The sequence below is a fragment of the Folsomia candida genome, unplaced genomic scaffold (assembly GCF_002217175.1).
Source record: "Folsomia candida strain VU population unplaced genomic scaffold, ASM221717v1 Fcan01_Sc021, whole genome shotgun sequence".
In the NCBI taxonomy this organism is placed as follows: Eukaryota; Metazoa; Arthropoda; class Collembola; order Entomobryomorpha; family Isotomidae; genus Folsomia; species Folsomia candida.
Window position 1 is genome coordinate 1,966,925 of NW_019091213.1, and position 19,807 is coordinate 1,986,731.

The 19,807-nt window shown below is 36.7% G+C and overlaps 3 protein-coding genes across 4 annotated transcripts; all 3 read left to right on the plus strand.

Annotated features, from left to right (window-relative positions):
• The first annotated feature begins 372 nt into the window (after nucleotides 1-372).
• Nucleotides 373-12,660, plus strand: LOC110858397 (prostasin). 2 transcript variants are annotated; one of them, XM_022107167.2, is made up of 11 exons: nucleotides 373-1,185; nucleotides 7,004-7,291; nucleotides 7,790-7,874; nucleotides 8,357-8,514; nucleotides 8,590-8,761; nucleotides 9,440-9,497; nucleotides 10,364-10,435; nucleotides 10,578-10,637; nucleotides 10,729-10,813; nucleotides 10,888-11,046; nucleotides 11,120-12,660. In XM_022107167.2, exons 2-11 carry the CDS (start codon nucleotides 7,021-7,023, stop codon nucleotides 11,275-11,277), a joined length of 1,278 nt encoding a protein of 425 aa, XP_021962859.1. In that variant the 5' UTR covers nucleotides 373-1,185; nucleotides 7,004-7,020; the 3' UTR covers nucleotides 11,278-12,660. The 2 variants fall into 2 exon arrangements, with proteins under 2 accessions (XP_021962859.1, XP_035714532.1); XM_035858639.1 differs by lacking the exon at nucleotides 373-1,185 and adding an exon at nucleotides 6,361-6,906.
• Nucleotides 12,661-12,879: 219 nt separating this feature from the next.
• Nucleotides 12,880-16,497, plus strand: LOC110858500 (IWS1-like protein). The gene is made up of 10 exons (XM_022107309.2): nucleotides 12,880-13,921; nucleotides 14,040-14,204; nucleotides 14,299-14,475; nucleotides 14,547-14,836; nucleotides 14,960-15,172; nucleotides 15,267-15,429; nucleotides 15,573-15,705; nucleotides 15,766-15,803; nucleotides 15,873-15,946; nucleotides 16,049-16,497. The coding sequence occupies exons 1-10, from the start codon at nucleotides 13,057-13,059 to the stop codon at nucleotides 16,169-16,171; spliced, it is 2,241 nt and encodes a 746-aa protein (XP_021963001.1). The 5' UTR covers nucleotides 12,880-13,056; the 3' UTR covers nucleotides 16,172-16,497.
• A 1,183-nt stretch (nucleotides 16,498-17,680) lies between these two features.
• On the plus strand, nucleotides 17,681-18,980 carry LOC110858577. The gene is made up of 3 exons (XM_022107394.2): nucleotides 17,681-18,208; nucleotides 18,286-18,417; nucleotides 18,487-18,980. Exons 1-3 carry the CDS (start codon nucleotides 18,124-18,126, stop codon nucleotides 18,888-18,890), a joined length of 621 nt encoding a protein of 206 aa, XP_021963086.1. The 5' UTR covers nucleotides 17,681-18,123; the 3' UTR covers nucleotides 18,891-18,980.
• The last annotated feature ends 827 nt before the right edge of the window (nucleotides 18,981-19,807 follow it).

Sequence of the window (19,807 nt, forward strand, 5' to 3'; positions counted from 1 at the left end):
CTCTTGACTGACGCTGCGTTGAAACCGTTTCTCGTTGCACTATGGATTGCATCCTCGTCCTCGCACATCCCTCGATCCTTCGCTCCTCGTTCCTGCACATTTTGTACATTTAATGGCGAAACAGTTTAACTTTAAGAGCAAACTTAAGACTCTCTCACGCATTATTTTCCACAATCCATCCCATGCTAACTCTCGCCTGAGAAAAAGGTACCTGCTAAATGCAACCCAATCCGTACATGTGCCGCCTTACAATATGCAATCCGTACACAACACAATAATGCAATCTTCTCCACCACTTATACAAACCAGTTAGTGATAGTTATTTAGGATTTAGTTAGTTGGTTACTTGGTTAGTTCTCCTTTCTTGCCTTTAGTACCTCCAAGACTTTGGGAGTTGCAGCATCAAACCTGAAATGCATCTTGGCCAAGTGTACATACATACAGAGAAATAATTAAATATATATAAAATAATTAGCCGCAGAGGACTGAACCAGTTTCCTCTCCGTAATAATATTACACACACAAAACTAATAATTCGCTTCCGTAACATGTTGTATTATTATCATGATTGTTACGTGATTTGAGTGCATGCAAAAATAAATAGTTTCACTTTTTCTCGCCTGATTTCATAATAACAATGGTGTGGTGGCTGCTGGTGGGGTAGAAGAAAAACTGGAAATTCCTCTTGACACAGAGTCATGAAAAATTGCTAAAATATAGTAATTGCCAGGAAGGAAGTGCATATTTTGTGGTGTGTTTGTGTCTGAGATGATATGTCATCCCTGCTCAAATTGACAGTAAAGGAAGGAAGCGGCTGAGATCCACTCTGCATTACTTACTAGTCATCCCTACCCTTTATTACCGTTTCGATATTATTGGACACACTTTTCGACTTGACGACTTGCTGTCTTTCATGGGTCATGAGGCGTGAGTGAGGTGTGTGTGATTGGAAATATTTTGTGTGGAATCTGTGTGACTGGGATCGAATGGATGTGTTGTGGTGATAAAATTAGGAGTAAATTTAAAAATAGTTCTACATCGGGATTCACAATTTCTGAAAATTCTTTAAATACAAGTTCAAAATTGGAAATAATTATGAAAGGATTTGAACTTGTCAATGCCGGAATCTCACATCCGGAATGTTAGAGGAGACGAGGAGCGTGGAAATCCCTAATAAATTTTAAGGTATAATTCTCTAATCATTATTTACTTTCTGGTAAAGTTTGATTTGTGCTGCAAATCTGGCGTATGTACATAAAATGAGTAAATAAAATGATAATAAATCATGAGAATCACGTTTTCTTGTGGGTGAATTTGGCCCTAATTCTTCAGTTAAAGAAGACATTTATGAAGGAGGAGTACATTGTCGCCATTATAACAATGATCTAAACTGATTTCAAACCAAATAAACATTCAATTCAGGGGAAGGAGACACTTTTTATAAATAAAAAGACTTTAAAACCACACACACCACACACACTCACGAAGACGGGGTTTTAGTTGCGTGGATTAAAATGGAAAGTTTATATGCATGCATGACGCGAGTTTGTATTTATTTATGTATATTTGCATGGTTTAAACTCATGTGTATTGATAAAGTTTGGTGGTAGGGAAAAGGCTGTACGACGAGACTGGGTGATTTTTGAGGAACGGTTGATTTTGTACTTAAAATGTATACTTTTGACATGTGGAGACTTATAACGGGTCCCAATAATAATGTCGGGCTAAAATTAGAAACATTTAAATACTTACCTTTTCTATTATTTTGTATTTTTGGCAATCATAGAAAGTGACAGGTATTCGATCTTGCAGCTGAAGATGGAGGTCTCCCAGCGTATGCTCTCCGATTTTGACCAAACTAGTGTCAATCGATCACAAATTTAATTAGTATGAAATTTACAATCTTCCAATTCTCAGGTTTGACATTGGAGATATTTGCATACAAAGGGGAGAAAACGGCCTTAAAGTTAAATTTTGCACATGTTCTCCTCTCTTGATGCAAATATCTCCGCAAAACCTTCGCATTTCATACTAATTAAATTTGTGATCGATTGACATCTACTTGGTCAAAATCAGATCGCTAGGAGATCTCCGTTTCTTGTTAGCATAAGCATAAGTGCATGCAAATTCTGGAAATATATATTTTACAGATGCTGATCATGAATTATTTCTGAGGTAAAAATTGCCGATACAACTTCTGGAAACATAATTTTGAATGTACATATACATTGATTTTTCGCTAATTTGATCGACCTACCAACCAAATCATAAAGTATGCATATTTTACTATGCTCTCAGAGATCAACCCCAAAAACGGCACACCACAAGCCACAAGCATAAAAACATAAAGATCAGTCAGTGAATACATGCCGTAAATATTTATATAAATGTGCAAAACCAAATCCATACCGCCACCCATACGTACATACACGCAGTAATTATGGTCTAGACCGAGGAAAATTGAAAGTTGCAAATTATCCTCTTTTTTAAAATCTCTGTAGCACACAAACAATGGTCTCGATGACATGAATCCTGCGTTAAACGGTTTTTAAATATTTTTGCATGAGGGGGAAGTGAACAAAGCTGTAAAATTAGTATCGTTACTGACAAAATTATATTCATCAGAGAATCAATTGTTTAGCGGAAGTTTATTTCCATATATGTTTGCAAAATGACAATAAATACCAGGCTGAAGAATGTTGTGAGTTATTATTATTTCTTCAGCTAAATTTCAAAGCTTAAGCTCGACTTGTACATGAATTTAATGACCATTTTTTTCACCACTTCTTGCATAGTTGCATGTCCAGTTCCTTCCTTATTATCTTTCCTTCCTGCACACCCACCCATCACACGAGGAGCATTACAAAGTAACAAGAGCGCAGCCCGTGTCGTGGAACAAAAAGTTGGTGAAAAGTTGTTGGAGTGAGTTGACCTACAAAAAAGTTGGAATCTGGAATTTGGCCTTGCAAGGCTGGTTGATGTGCGAGGAAAGAAAGACAGCAGAAGAGATGCCAGGCAAGAAGAAGCAGTTCATCAACAACAATGAAATGCAATGGCATGGCAAAACAGGACAGAATACAGACCATTATTACTCTCAGATAGCCTGGCCATTACGTATATATTACAGCAGATACACAGTCAGGCAAACCCACCGGGTCTCAACTTTTTACTTTCTTGCTATATACACACGTATCTCGGAATGTTGGGATGAAATGGTGTAAACTTTACACTGTAAAGTAAAATGCATGGCAAAACAAAACACGGTTTTTTAAGTATCTCAGCTATGATCTACTGTTTGGCCTGCTAGGAATGGAGTCTGTCATAGTATGCTCACAGATTTTGACTAAATTAGTTTAAATCGACGGTAAATTTAATCAGTATGACATTTATAAAAGGTACGATCTCTCAATGCACAGGTTCGGCAAGAATATGTGCATCCGAAGAGGAAAAAATGCGGAGTAAATTTGGAAAGTTTAAAATTTGTCAACTTTTTGGTCCGTTTTTGCCTCTGGATGCAGATATCTCTGCCAAACGTGAGTATTTGGCAGATAGTACCATTGGGAAAAGTCATGTTAATTGAACTTGTGTCGATTGACATTAGTAGAAATTTGTGAGAATACGTTGGGAGAGCTCCATTGTAAGTAAGATTTTTCATACTCCAGTCAAAAATGCATATGCATGATAACTTTCAGCACAACGTACAAAATGAAGGGTGAAGTAAAACAGTCTTTTACGTCAATTTGACTCTCAAAAGTGAAAATTTCACGATTTGCAATCTCATCAATGCTGCAATTTGCATTCGAAAATAGTATTATTTACGTTAAACGCTGTAATTTGATGATCGTGCTAATTTAATGGATTTATGTTATTCTGATTACTGGTTGTGAGAAAGGAATGCATTTAAAAAATTGTGCTTAAGTATCACGTTGCATTTTGTGAACTATGCATAATCAAATCTTCTTATTGCTATTATTACCAAGCGAAGAGGTTTATTTTGCTTTTATGAAAATCCAGGAATAGATTTAACATTTCATTAGGATGGAATCCCGACAGGAAAATCCATAAAATCACTTTTGTCTAATTCTTTGAGAATAGCAAACAAAAATTCTGTTTACTCTGCAACATTTTTACTCATCCGCTCTCTTTAATTAAATTATGACTCATAACCTTTGTACAAATTTCATTCTTCGTCATACCTCCAAAATCATATGATTTCCATCCGGAAGTAATTTATACGTTTCGTTTACATTATTTGGTGAGCTTCATGAAATGGCAAAGGTGATGAGATTAAATAGCGAGACAGATTTCTCCTCTTCGGCTACGAGACGTTCTCAACGCATGCAATTCTCTAATTTTATTACATTTATTTATTCTGTTTATTACGTTTTTACATTGTTTCGACGTCTTTTTTGTGTCGCCGTCCGTCCGTGCCGTCGTTGTGTCGTGTGCTCGTTGTTAGTGACACTGACAGACAGAAATCTCTGCAGGTGCTCGTTAGTAAGTTTAACTAGGATGCAAAATGCGTTGTTTGGATAAATTGCGAAAAAAGTATTAAACTTGATAGTAATTAGGGCCCTCTGGGAAATTGATTACTTTACTTGTACCCTAATAATTAACGCTGTCTAATTTTTGTGCCATTAGGAATTTTAAATTGTTATCTTTCCCATGCTTTACACATGCACATAGGTTTATTTTTTAAATGAATTTAATGTCTATTATCTGAATTAAGTATTTCAAACCATTCATTACAACCTGCTAAATATCTGGATATTTATCTACATATTACTTAATAATATTAATCCTGACTTTCAAAATTGACTCATATATCACTTTGTCAATTATGTATTAATGTCGCTCGCCATTCCTCAAAGAATTGCACTTGCATCAATTTCACATAAATTCATCCAAGTGAATCCTTAACCAAGATCAGTTTTTTTCTGAAAAAACGTAAACATCGTTTAGTTGGATGATTCGTATCTCTTTTTAAGATAGATATATACAATGAAATAGTGTTTTTTTCATCTTCCAACGATTTTCGAGTTTGATAGCTTAAAATTTGCGTAATTTTGTGTAGATAAAGAATTCGTAATAAAAAAAGGGGGGGGGTCGACCAGCAGTTTTCGCGATACAAGCCAAAATGTGCGAATTATTTGCAAATTGTGAGATATTCAGGTTTTGACTAAACCTTAGGTTTAGTATGACTCGAAATAATTTTAAAAATTATTTTGGACTAGAATTCGGCCGCTGCCTCGATTTTGGACCCCAGTTTTCCACTACGTTGAACTTTGCAAAATAATTGCATATTCCGTATTATTAAGATAGATATATACAATGAAATCGTGTTTTTTCAGCTTCCTACGATTTTCGAGTTTGATGGCTTAAAATTTGTGTAATATTGAGTAGATCAAAAATCCGTAATAAAATTGGGGGCGCGCTTGGCCAGTTTTCGAGATAAATGCCAAAATGTGCAAATTTTTTGCTAATTTTGAGAAATTCAAGTTTTGACTAAACCTTTGCTTTAATATGACTGGAAATAATTTTAAAAATTATTTTAGACTAGAAATTGGCCGCTGCCTCGATTTTGGACCCCAATTTTCCGATATTTTGAGTTTTGCAAAATAATTGCAATTTCCATATTATTTTTTCACGATGGAATTACGCGGTTTATTAAAGGTTGTTAGCGTATTATTTAATTATACCTCATAGTTATGGACATATTTTGTGAATGGCAAAAGAAATTTTGCCATAAAATGTTGACGAAAGTTTGAAAAAATTACATTCGAATTTTACGTATCTAATATTACAACGTTGGAAGAACTTTTTACTTAACAGGAAATGTGAAAGCAACACGAAATTTGGTTAGTAATTCGGAATTTTGTTAACAGTGCAAGATTTTGTTAATGCCGCGTCGACTTGTTTTGTAAACAATGATGAAATGAAAAGTGGAGCAAAAATTAAGGGTTAATGTTAACCGTCCTCCTCATCTCCTTAAAATATTATGTTGAGCATCCTAGTTAATTGACAAGTACATATTTATGTATGCACCCGACGAGTACTAAAAGGTTGGAATTTCCTTAAACTTGTCTCTGACTTAAGGTTATGACACACTTTATTATTTTTTTCGTACGGAATAAAATTCACCTTTTGCGAAATTGTGCCACAGCAATCTAAATCTAATTCTATCAAAGTTTAGTCAAATTTTTTCTAGATTTAGATTCAAAGCCGTAGATTAAGCAGTAGTGAGGCCTGTCTGGCTACAATTTCTACCACCTTCATCATCAAATCCGTGCCAGTTACCATAATACAGTTTATTTTATACTTATAAATGTACTTATATTTAACCTGGTGCACTTGGCAGTGCAAAGATCACTGAGCAGAACAACCAGACTAACTAAGCAAACCCCTGTCAATTTACACAATGCACACGTACCCAGAGCACAATGCAGCAGCTTCTTTAATTCCATTCCATTTCATCTCATTCTATTTAATCCTCTCTCATCCTGTGCTTTACCCAAAAATAAAATTAACCAAGTAAAATTGAAGTGAGAGAGAAATTGTCTGTGTGAACATTCACAAGAAAAAGAATGGATTGGCTGCCTGAACTTGGCATTTATTTACCAACTTAAGTGGCACAGGATCTCACCTTTACCTCCCCAACCTTTTAATCATGATCAAAACAAGATTGTCCCATTTAAGTACTCAAAATGTGCAGTACAACCTTAATATTAGTGAATTGCAGTCTGAATTTATTTAAATAATGCTGCAACTTGTGGATAAATATTTGCATAAAGTTGTTTTCGAATTGTGACTACAAGTGTATTAAGGTGTAGATTATCTTTAGTACGAAAAGAATGCGTAAAACTCGAATGGGTTCTTGGGAAAAGCTTAGTAATATTTTGTCAACAGGTAAAAAGTTGTCGAAAATTTTTCCAGAGAGTACAAATACAATCTCAGACTCGACATATTTAAATAATACTAATGTTTCCTCTTTTTTGATTTGCAGATTTCGGAGTCAGTATTATGCGACTCTTGCCCACAGTGTCCATAGTACTACTGACAGGGTCCGTGTTGGCACTGGTCAGATACACAACTTATTACGAAGAAGAATCAGATTCCAGATCGCGCACGAGATCGAAAAGATCCTTACGTTCGAACAATGTGACTGACGGGGGTGGTGGTCGTGGTGGTGATAATACACGCTTATCCGACGATGAGAGTATACCGCAGCACAACCACAGCTCGCAAAACCGTTTCCGACGGAGTCTCTTCTCACTGGATGAGGAGGATCGTCGTAAGACCCATCTAATATTTATGACATAAAAAGTAAATCACATGACAAAATGACAAAAAGCCTTTTACTAATGAGATCACACAGCCAGACTACAATGCAATGGATGAGACATACATAATTAGACGACGATCTTTAGAATTTGTGTGACAGCTTGCATCACGGGAGGCCTGCTAAACGACGCGCTGGCTGAGTGACATGTGGACAATTGAGGACATACTGACTTGTTCTTGGTTATTTCGCATTTCAAGCAAACTGACGCAAAAACTTGGTGACGAATCGGGTTACGTTACGTTAAGAAAAAGTCATGATTTTTGTGAATGACGTTTGCAATGAATGAATTGAGGATGCACGGGAAGAGAGAGGATCCATTTTTAAAATTTTGATAAAATTTGACATAATGACCAAGCATTTTACTTTATTATTGATTGCATTGACGAGCATTAAATGTGCAGTTTGGTTAAAAAATAGCTTAATGTGAAACCTTTAATATCTTAACAGCACCACCTCAATGGAGGACACGACGTCTTTTGTGGGGAGATTCTGGAAAGTGTAGTTCTGGGTCGTGTGAATTTTTTCTCTTTTGGTAAGCCTTTGCAATTTATGAATTTATGCTCCTCGTGCACGTTTGTCATATTGGGTCGCGACATTCACGACTTAAATCGGACTGAACTGCCCCCTGGCCCTGCATAAGAGCCCATGTATAAGAGCTAGGCACTTGTAGTCCACTCCTGTCAAAGACAACGATCTCATCTGCAGTGAGTGGGGGTGACAAATTCAGTGACCGCGGAAGCCATTCCCTCTGTCCCCACGCTTCCGCGACCGCTGGACATATTCTAGAGCGAGTGGAGCTCTGGGGTAGTAGCTCATTATCCATTGGTAAAAGTAACAAACTGAACCCCAAGAACTTTCTCCAACTTTCATACACATTCTTCTGGAAACTATTCCTGCTATGGAATAATAAAAATCCGAGTGACGCAACCTATTTTATTAAATGAATGAAATTGTGATCCAATTAATTTTGCAATTGTACTAATTATTTCTATTTTTATTTCCCGAAATAAAAAGTTGGCTGAGTGGGGGGCTTGTCGAAAAAGGCTGTGGCGGCTTCCTCTTCGCCTGCTGTCGACACAATGTCGCCTCCCAAGTCAAGAGTGGTATTGGTTACTCGCCCACTGAGCCCCCTGACGTACCAGAGTACTATGGACCTGTAATGAATGACCCGAGTAAGTGCATACAATATTTTATATCACAGAATTTTAAAATGCGAATAGTGATTATAATTTTTTTTGTCATTTTAGGATGCGGCCTAGCAGCTGACAATTTGGGGGCTCAGGAACGAATTGTGGGGGGCAGAGAAGCCGGCTTTGGGTCTTTCCCTTGGCAAGCCTACATTCGAGTGGGAAGTTCTAGATGTGGGGGTTCGCTAATTAATGAGAGACATGTAATTACGGCTGGGCATTGTGTGGCGAGGTAGGAATTATGTGAATTATTAATCCGAATTTAATGCTGAATCTGAAATTCTGAATGATATTAAGATGGCTAAATATTTATCCATTATAAATCCAAATACTTTCTCGGCTAAAAGTTACAACTTTTATCAATTTAATCAAATTTAATTACTCCAAGATATTTTCTTACTTTAACTAATTAAACATCGCAATCTTATTTAACACCTATTAATCTGCTTAACTAACATTGTACTGACTGATTACATCTCCTTTTCCCAGGAATAAGACCTACCTCATAAAAATAGTTATGCAATCATAACTGCAAAAAGAGTACTTAATGATTCTAGAATGAAAATGTCACAAGAAGTCACGCTGTCTTTTTTGAACCATGTCTATTATTTGTCAATTACTAGTAGTAGTTATAAAATAGACACGAAGGCTTGAATGCCGTTGTAAAATCCATGCAACTTTGTGCGTACTTTCCCTTTCACACTGATAAATTTTGAGGGTGAGAAAATCCCACGATCGCGTTTAACTGCTTTTTATAATCTGACCAATAACCATCGTCTTCTTCTCTGCGTTGTTGTCTTAATAATATTTAATGGATTTCTGAAAACTGGGATTATTATGTGGTTTTGATAACTGAATCAGGCCAAAATATTGTGATATGCGACTTACTTATTTTTTTGTATAATGACAGAGCACAACCGCACCAAATAGCAGTGACGTTAGGCGACTATGTCCTCAACTCTAATTCGGTATGGTTAAGAAATTATATTAAGGCAGAATAGCATGCTGGCTGATGCGGGGTTTTTTGTTTGAATTGTTGTGTCTCAACTTTCCCTTCCTCCATGTATTCAAATGGCGATTTTGAAAAATGTTCACCGCCTTTCGTTTTTAACAATATGAAGATATTAATGCACCTAAAAATCGGTAATTTTTAGGCTTACATAGTTAGGAGATAAAAATTTTGATTTTTTTCTTCAATGAGGAAATATTTAAATTTCATTGATTATTTTTCATCTATTTTATATTTATCTTCTTGTTGAAGAAAAAAATCAAAATTTTTATCTCCTAACTATGTAAGCCTAAAAATTACCGATTTTTAGGTGCATTAATATCTTCATATTGTTAAAAACGAAAGGCGGTGAACATTTTTCAAAATCGCCATTTGAATACATGGAGGAAGGGAAAGTTGAGACACAACAATTCAAACAAAAAACACGTGATACAATGCCACGTTAAGCTGAAACTCAAGGTCTCTCAGCGTATGCTCTCAGATTTTGATCAAAATAGTGTCAATTTATCATAAATTTAATTAGTATGAAATTTGCGAACGGACGACCTTCTAATGTTCAGGTTTTTCGGAGATATTTGCAGGAGTAAACGCGTCCTAAAGTTGACAAATTTTGCACTTTCCTAATTTATTCTGCATTTTCTCCTCTTCGGATGGAAATATCTCTGCCAAACCTGCGCATTGGGAGATTGCATTATTTAAAAATTTCATACTAGTTAAATTTGTGATCGATTGAAACTAATTTGGTCAAAATCGGAGAGCATACGCTTCGAGACCTCCATTGTAAGTCATTCGATTCGAGTTAATCAATACCTTTTTATTCAACAGGAGCCATATCCACCCGTAACTGTTGGCGTATCATCAATAAAGGTTCATCCCCACTTTAAGTTCACGCCGCAGGTAATTTACTAATTACTGGATATTATATGTTGTTCTATTTTTTGAACCCGTTCAAGGTTTTGCCTTGAACCTTATTCATTTTTTATTACAAGGTAGTGAGATGTTCATGATAACCTTTATACTAATTATTATTATCCCGCAGGCTGATCGATATGATGTTGCTGTGATAAAACTAGATAGAAAAGTCAACTATCTCCCACATGTAAGTCAGAATTAACAGTATATTTTTAGTCAATATTTGACTAAAAATATGAACGCAATCAAATAATTGCAACTTGTTGTTTTTCCTTTAGATCCGACCTATTTGTTTGCCTGATCGAGGCTCAGAGTTTCGAGGTCAATACGGCTGGGTCACGGGGTGGGGAGCATTAGAGCCTGGTGAGCAATTTGCAAATTGGCCGTTTCTGATCTAGAATTTCTTAAAAAATAAATTACAATTCGAATTTTTAAAGGATCCCGACTCCGGCCAAAGACGTTGCAAGCCGTAGATGTTCCCGTCTTGGAGAGCAGGGCTTGCGAAGTGTGGCACAAGGATAAAGGAATCAATGTCATAATTTATGATGAAATGATGTGCGCAGGGTATCAGTTCGGAGGAAAGGACTCTTGTCAAGGTGTGTAGTAAATTGATAAGACATTTGTAAATTTTAACGGAAAATGACCACAATTTTTTATTACAATTACAAGGTGATTCCGGTGGTCCCTTAACGATACAGCAAAACGGTCGCTGGTACCTGATCGGAATCGTCTCAGCCGGATATTCCTGCGCCCAACGCCAACAGCCAGGAATTTATCATCGCGTAGCTTATACCGCAGACTGGATATCGCACGCAGCCAATTCCTAGTTTATTCTTATATAAATTAGCGAACAAATTGAGTCATTATAATTTATTTATATTCCGTCGTTCCATCCAATAAGTAACATAGTCTCGTAAAGTATCTTCGTCGTCGTCCAATGTTTTTTATACTTATGCCAACTGCCAATCAATTCTTTTGGAATATTTATGGCCCAGAGAGAGGGACACAGGTAAAAAATCTCAGATATACATATGTATAGCTCAGCTAAAAAACTGCGAAAGAGGTGAACATAGTCAATGGCCAATTACTTTAACAGAGTACAATTCAGACTTGTTAAAATCGACCTAATTGTGAATATGTATTGATTGATGACTACAACCGAATGCAATGACTCAGGTGTACATACATCGGTAGATACGAAATGACCAATTTTATGGGACGCAAAGTACTACCGCTTCTTCGACGGGTGACTTACTTATTTCTACTTGAACGCTACTGGAATTAAATGACGATTATTTTTAGACCTATCAAAAAGTGCCATGCATTAACTACAATTGACATGTTTATGGACGAACGAAGGGACTTTTAATCCGGATACTGAACAATTACATCTTTTGAAGATTAAGCGACATTTATGAAAAAAACTTACATTATTACCATTACTTGTTACAATGTCTTACTTGTTGTTTTACACATAAATACATATTACTCGAAGGGGTCGTATTGTGAATTTACGTAAAAATGCTATGACTGTGCCATAGCCATCAAACAAAGAATGGATTTTTTTTCTTTTACGCCTTCATTTACTGTTAAACTGTTTTACTTCTCTTAACATTTTACGACTGTACTTTAACATACTTACACAACTATGAAGACCTTTCTCGAGGTTGTTGGTTTATAGACAGACATTTATACGAAACCGTTTATTTTTGGGACTGGGTGATTTTTCCTTTATTCCTTTCTCTCGGGATTAAAATTAGTTACTGGCTTGTGAATTTTAATGTAGATAATTAAAACAAATGGGGGAATAGAGTAAATTTGGATTAAGTAAATGTAATGTATGTAAATGTTTACGTGTGAGGTAATATGTTGAACGTATGTGTAACGCGTATTGTGATGTTTCCTATTATTTCTGAGAATGAAATGCATTACTATTGCTAATAAATATGGAATGTACAATATTAATAATTAGATATGAAACATGGACATGTGCAAATTAGTTTAGGCTAAAAAATGTCGTACCTTGGTCGTGAAACACGAATAAATATGTTAATAATCATGTAATTAAAGCAAAAAATGGTGAAGAAATAGATGTTTGTATATTTTTGTACATTTAGTTTTATCAGCGAGATAGATAAATCAAATGAATGCAATTTGACCATTGTACGAAAAAAGCATATAATAAATCAAAAGAAATTAATACGAACAAATTGAATCGAAATATCTCCTTCAAAGTGAAGAAAATCGTGAACATCTTGTATATACAATATCACGATATCTTGTCAATTTTACATTTTGCTAAGCTATGATAGCTAAAAAACAGCGTAATTCTCGTAAAAAGCATATAAAACCTTTGTAAAGCAACTATTTTTGGCCAAAATCCACGCTCACCCCGAGGCCAAACTCACTCGTAGCTCTAAAGCTCAAACCCAACAAGAATTTTATTTGGTTCGCGTAAACTTTCCGACACACAATGAACGACGAGCGTAAAGAAATATTTTTATCCAAAATTTTAGTTTTTTGAAAAATAATATAATTCCTGTGAACACCGAGAAATATTATCAGTCCCCCCCAAAGTTAGTACTTTTCTGAGAAGGGAAGGAAAGATGGAAGACTTTCCTGCCACTCAGCTTGTTAGTGATATTCGTGGTTCAGATGAGGAAGTAGACGAATTTGGACCTACCCAAGCAGTCGGAGGGGGTGGGGTTCTTGTTGATAGAGATGGAGAGGAAGAAGATTTAGTGGTGTCGACTGAGACTGTTGACGACGATAATGATAAAGTTGACAGTGGGGATGAGGAGGAAGTCGATTTTGGACCGACACAGGCAATTGGTGGGGGACAAGTTAATGACGATGAGGAAGAAAGTGAAGAATTTGGACCTACTCAGGCCGTCATTGAAAAGGTTGCACCTCAAGTTGACGAGGAAGACGATGAATTTGGACAGACCCAAGCTGTTGGTGAGGTTAGTCACGGCAGAGATGAGGACGAAAATGAAATTGAAGAATTTGGGCCAACCCAGGCTGTCGGTAGGGGTGAGGTTGATGACGAAGAGGGAATAGAAGAATTTGGGCCAACTCAAGCGGTCGGTGGAGGTCAAGTAGTTGACGAAGTTGATGAGTTTGGACCTACTCAAGCAGTTGGTGGCCAACCTCAAGGTGATGATGACGAAGAATTTGGACAGACTCAAGCTACCGGTGGGGATGAGGTTGAGGAGGATGAATTTGGACCTACCCAAGCTGTCGTTGAGGTTGGCCAAGCAGATGAAGAAGAGTTAGTGGGGTCGACCGATAATACAGATCTTGGTGATAAAGAAAGGGGACGATCAAGATCTGGCTCCAGATCCAAGTCACGATCCCGGTCAAGATCGAGGTCTTCTTCGAATGAGTCGAGGGGAAGCGGAAGCCATATTAGTCGCCCAGTCAAGAAGCGGCGTCGGTCTGGCTCCGCATCTTCCACATCTTCTGCTGAAGGTATAATTCGTTCACTTATCATTTATAAATATTGCTACGAGTAAAGGCCTCATTTAACTTACAATGTTAATGAATAATAATTATTAATAATTGTTAATGATTTCCATTTGCCACACAGTTGGTGAGAAAAAGAGGGGACGGTCAAGGTCTGAATCCAGATCAAAATCACGTTCGCGATCCAGATCCAGATCCAGGTCTTCTTCGAATGATTCTAGGAAGAGTGATCGACCTATTAAAAAGCGACGTCGTGTCGTGTCGGCTTCTTCCTCTTCGTCTGCTGAAGGTATGTAATGCAATTTTTACATCTGTAGTTATTGAGGAACCATGATGTATTTGTATTTATAATTTATTATGATGTCGGTCATGTATGTATATAGGTATTGGCGATAAAAAGAGGGCACGTTCGAGATCTGCATCCAGATCCAAGTCACGCTCCCGGTCAAGATCAAGATCTTCTTCCAACGATTCAAGGGGAAGTAGGGGAAGCCGTGGCAGTCGCCAAGTCATTAAGAGGCGTCGGTCTGGATCCGCATCTTCCACATCGTCTACAGAAGGTATACAATATAACCACATGTTATCTAATAACACTACAACTTTAGTTAACATTCTACTTTTTATGCGTTAGGGGCCTCGAAAAAAGTTGAAGAATCCGCCGAAGCTGATGCGAACAAGGAAGAAGGTGTTGAAGACCCGGAAGCAAAGAAATTACTTCCTGACGTTTCAGATTCTGACGACTCAGGTCCGGAGGATAGCAATCGCAATCGTAACGAAACTTTAGAGTATGATTTCGATAATATGATGGCAAAGCGAAAAGCAGAAATGTCTCGGCGACGAAAGCGACGAGATATTGACATTATCAACGACAATGATGACTTGATTGCTCAATTGCTTGGTGAAATGAGGAATGCTGCAGAGGTGACTATTAATTTTTATTTGTCGCTAGTGAGGAAATAGTCTAAAAAGTTTAAAATGATAATAATGAAATTAATTAAAATCTGAAAATATTTTAATAATGAAACGAAATATCGTTAATTATAGGATGATCGTGATTCAAATCGCGAAGGAAAGCCTGCGATTAGAAAGACGAGCATGCTTACCAGCGTCTTATCCCAGCTGAAGAAACATGATCTACAAATGGCCTTTTTGGAACATAATGTACTCACCATTTTGACAGATTGGTTGGCTCCGATGCCTGATAGGAGCCTTCCTGCTCTTCGAATTCGTGAGTCAATGTTGAAATTATTGGTTGAGGTAAATTTATTTTTAAATATTTAATCTGACAATTTTCTGAAGTGTTTAATTGGTTGTTCCTACTAATGCATGATTTTTCTGGCTATGATTCTAGTTCCCAACTATTGACCAAGGTCTTCTCAAGCAGTCTGGAATTGGAAAAGCTGTCATGTACTTGTATAAACATCCAAAGGAAACTAAAGATAACAAGAGAATTGCAGGACGTCTTATTAATCAATGGGCTCGTCCTATTTTCAAACTGTCGACTGATTTTAAAGGTTAGATTTTATTTATTTTAATGCCGTCATACTTAAATGAATGAATCACACCCTTATTTCAAATAAAATGATTTTCTGATCAGATACAAATTTACCAAATATCCTATTAAACTATATCATTAACCACTTATTATCATTTACAGCTTTATCAAAAGAGGAGAGAGAACAAAGAGATTTGGAACAAATGCCGTCTACTCGTCGAGGCGAAACTGAAGGTTCTACTTCTCGCAGAGGACTGGGAGATGAAATGGGCGGAAGCGCAGATGGCGAGAAGAAGTAAGGACATTATGATTAGTATCACTTTTTCGAACCATTATTAATTTTAATTTTTTATAGGCCAAAAAGACCTGGTGAAGAAGGATGGGTTCCTAGAGGTTGGTTAAAATACAAAAGTTTAATCATCTCATTTTTTAAAATTTTAAATCAATCTGTTTTCTTTACAGCTCGTGTTCCACTACCTTCAACCAAGGACTATGTAGTTCGTCCTAAATGGAATAGTGAAGTGGAAATGTCAAAGGTTTGTAAACAACATTTCATAATGCATTTCATAAACATAAACACATTTTTTTCTTTCAATGCCAAATTGCCAACGTTATATATTTCTAATGTTTTTTAACAGCAAAACAAGAAGCAAGCAAATCGATTGGACAAACACGTGAGAAATTTTATCGAAAAGAAGAAGCAATCCAAGACTCAACGAGCTGTACAGATTTCAGTCGAAGGCCGCAAAATTATGTTATAGTCCGAGAAGGCAAATTAATTCAATCCTAGTTAAACATTTGCCTAACGTATTATTTAGCGAATTAGACCTTTCGTTAATGCTCATCGCATATACCATAAGCGCACTTGTTTTATGATTCAATGACTTGGCCACGCATTCAACATAGAAATGAACCTTGAATTTGGGTTAACTCAAAATGTAGTAGCTAATTATTTAAACAAACTTTCTTCATTTTCTGCGAAAACCTTACAAAATATGAATTTAATCCTATGTAATAAGTAAACATGTTCCAATACATAAATTTTTAATATGACATGAAATAAAGTGCGATGAGAAAATCAAACTTATACTATGTACACGTACATATTTACACAATCAAAGTTGACGTCTTTACAATTACAATTTCAAAATTTCGAGATAGATACCGAAGTAGTTTGAGCACTCTTCAATTTGAGAACGAGCATTCGAGTGCAATGCGAGTATAAATAGAAAACCCGAAAAGCACCTTGTCTTCTTACCCGGCAGACGGAGAAAAAAATCAGTCTCGAGTTTTAAAAGGTTTCTCACAATTGAATTTCGTTCATCTTCGTCCTAACGAATTCGCATGAATCTCGAGTTGAGCATTATGTCATGTCACCTTCATTTTATTTCGTCCAGTTGGGGCATATTTTGCATTCTCATAATATAAATTATGAACAAGAGATGCAAACAATTTTTTCTACATAAAAAAAAAGTTGCAAAAAAAAGTTGCGAAATGAATATACATGCATACTTTTATTGATTTTCTTTTTATTGTACCACAATATTTTACATGATACTCATACTTTCACTCTGTTGAGTGAAAATGTCATGAAACTGCTTTAGCTGACAAGTCAAGAATTGGACTCGCGAAACTGAGCACAGTCTCACGTTCCTTCCTCTGTAGCTATTATTACGCAAGACGACGATACAAGTTCAAAGAGATTTCAAAGCTCTTTCCAATTCCTCGATTCTCGGAAATTGGTATTTCTTCTAATAAGCCAGACTTCTTAATGATACCCTTCTACTCCGGATATGGCTGCCTTCTTTCTTTTGAAATTCTCCTTTCCTTACAACTTTTTCCACTAGAAATGGATCAAAGTTGGATAACATATCAATATGAAATCCTTGGTGGCTTAAGAAAATTTTCATTTTTTCATGAGAATAATATACTCCCGAGATGTTTACACATCACGGACTACTTTTCGACATCCAACAAGTTTGTTTAGCAAAAAGCCTACATATGCTTTGAAAAGAAGTCGATTTCTCCTTGTTAACAAAAGTTTGACTTACCCAACGGAATATGCGACGGTGATACGTACACATCTCCTCATTTCCAGCCCGGTATGAGATGAGACCATCCCGAAATGTTTGCCCATCATTCACGAAATATTTCTAATGGGGGGATCTGTTTTTGTTCAGTATTTGTCAGATATAGCCAGCCACCCACATGCAGAACACATGCAAATAACTAAACAAAGCAGATTCAACTCCACAGATTCAAATCATGGACTAGATGTCTGAATGTTTCCTCCCATTTTGACTTGGTCGTCACAATCTGCATATGTACGTGTGTGTTTGTTTAGTTAAGATCCCTGAGGAAAAGTGGTGGTGGTCCTGTTCTTGACGAGTGCATGAGTGTGAGTAATGTGGAAAGTTTGGCAGAGAAAGCAAGAGAGAAAGCCGGAGGGAACGAAATAAGCTTGGCCGTCCGGTCTCCAGGAATTTGTTAATAGTCATTTTCTATCTGTTGCTCCTCTCTGCATGTATGCGTCTCCTTCCGCTCTCACCGACAAACATTTCAATTAGTGAAATGAACTAAAACCCCACTTTTTCAAGGATTATTATAAATAATAGTACGACACGCGTACTTCGAGAGGTCTTGACTTCCTACATATTCCTTTAATAAATAGGATCACTGCTAAAGTACGCTGGATTTCTGCTTGGTGAGACAAATGTCTCAAAATTTCCAGGTAGTGCGTACCACTTTTAGTTTTGGGGTGCTATTACTTGTTGTGGCGTGCTTTACACCAGTGCGTGGTAAGTAGTAAGAATATTGTGGAAAATGACGCATATTTCCAGACGGACTTTTTTTTAAACTTGTTTCTTAATGTTAGGACTACAATGTCACACTTGCATGTTTGTCGGGGGTGTGCTGAAGGATTTAAAGTGCAAGGATGTCGTCCACCTAACCACCACCAAGGCTACGTATCGTCCCTGCAACAATGATGGCGATGCTTTAAACGAGAGTAAGAAATTAATTCATGTATCTGGAACATGTGAATGTACATATTTACAAAATCTAAATATTTAAATAGAGGAAATCATCACTGTTAAGCAAATGACGCCCGAAACCCAGTTTAAACTTGGCTGTCTCAAAACTATTATAAAAACGGAAACCGGAGTTGACATCATGATCCGGGGATGTTACGGCAAGGAGCAAGGGAAGAAGGAAAGTTCGCGATATTCCGACCCCAACAATTTCAACAATATGTGCGAATCTCCACGTCCCAATTTCTGGAAGCAGTTAAGGGACGGGCCACTCGCAAATGCAAAGAAACCTGTCGACGTGACCAACGCCCAGCTGGAAGTTTGCCTCTGTTCGGACGCGGATGGTTGCAATGGGGTCATGTCAACCTTATTGACCTTGAAGAAGGGAGGGCTTCTCACCCTGTTGAGCGTCATGATGGTGGGTGTGATGGCATTCATTTTTGTGGATTAGCTAAATTAGTTGAAGACTCATTAATTATTTTACTATTTATATTTAACAAAATAAACTATTTACAATCCTTCTTGATTTGATATTTTATTATCTATATGCTTGTCAATCAATTAATCAACCTGCCACCTCAACATCATCTGAGAGAAATCATGCTTATCATCATCATAAAAGTCTTGTTAGATTTCAAATAATGCACTTGATGATTACAAAACTAATTATTTCTTGGCGTAATTCGTTATCCCACAATTCACATTTCGTAATCTGCAATACTACAACCACATAAATTTCTCTTAAATTTTCTACGTGAATTTACTCCCCAATAATGAGTAATATCTTCTTCCACTACTACGTTAAAATTTACTACATGCATGCAACCGGTAGTGGTACACATCTCCCCAACCAAAATTAAAGGTCAAGTTCGTTCAGTGACTTGACTTGGCATTGTATCAAATACAATATAAAAATCCAATGGGATGGCATAGCACATGTTTGAATGTGGACTTTTTTAGCAGACGTAGTACATCGCAATTCATTCATTTTGCACATATGCATGTTATCATCCGCTGCTGACAGTGCATTTTCATCTTATTTAGTGGTGTCAGCCGTTTATTGTGATCGTTTTGTCTGTCCGTCCATAGGCTGGATATCTGCAAAATGTCTCAACATAATCAAACTCCGTTTTCGCCATTGTGCTTCTAATTTTTAATTCTGGATCGAGTTCGATAATGGGGTCAATAGGACCACCCCCAAAAGCTCCAGGGGGCGTGGTCCAAAATTATGCTTAAGCATAATTTTCATGTTTGATTTAATTTTAAATTTCACCACGAAATCAACGCCGTCAATATTTTTGACCTCTGACCAACTCATGACCGTAAGGACGAGGCCAAATGTCAATAATTGTCATGTCATTTTACTGT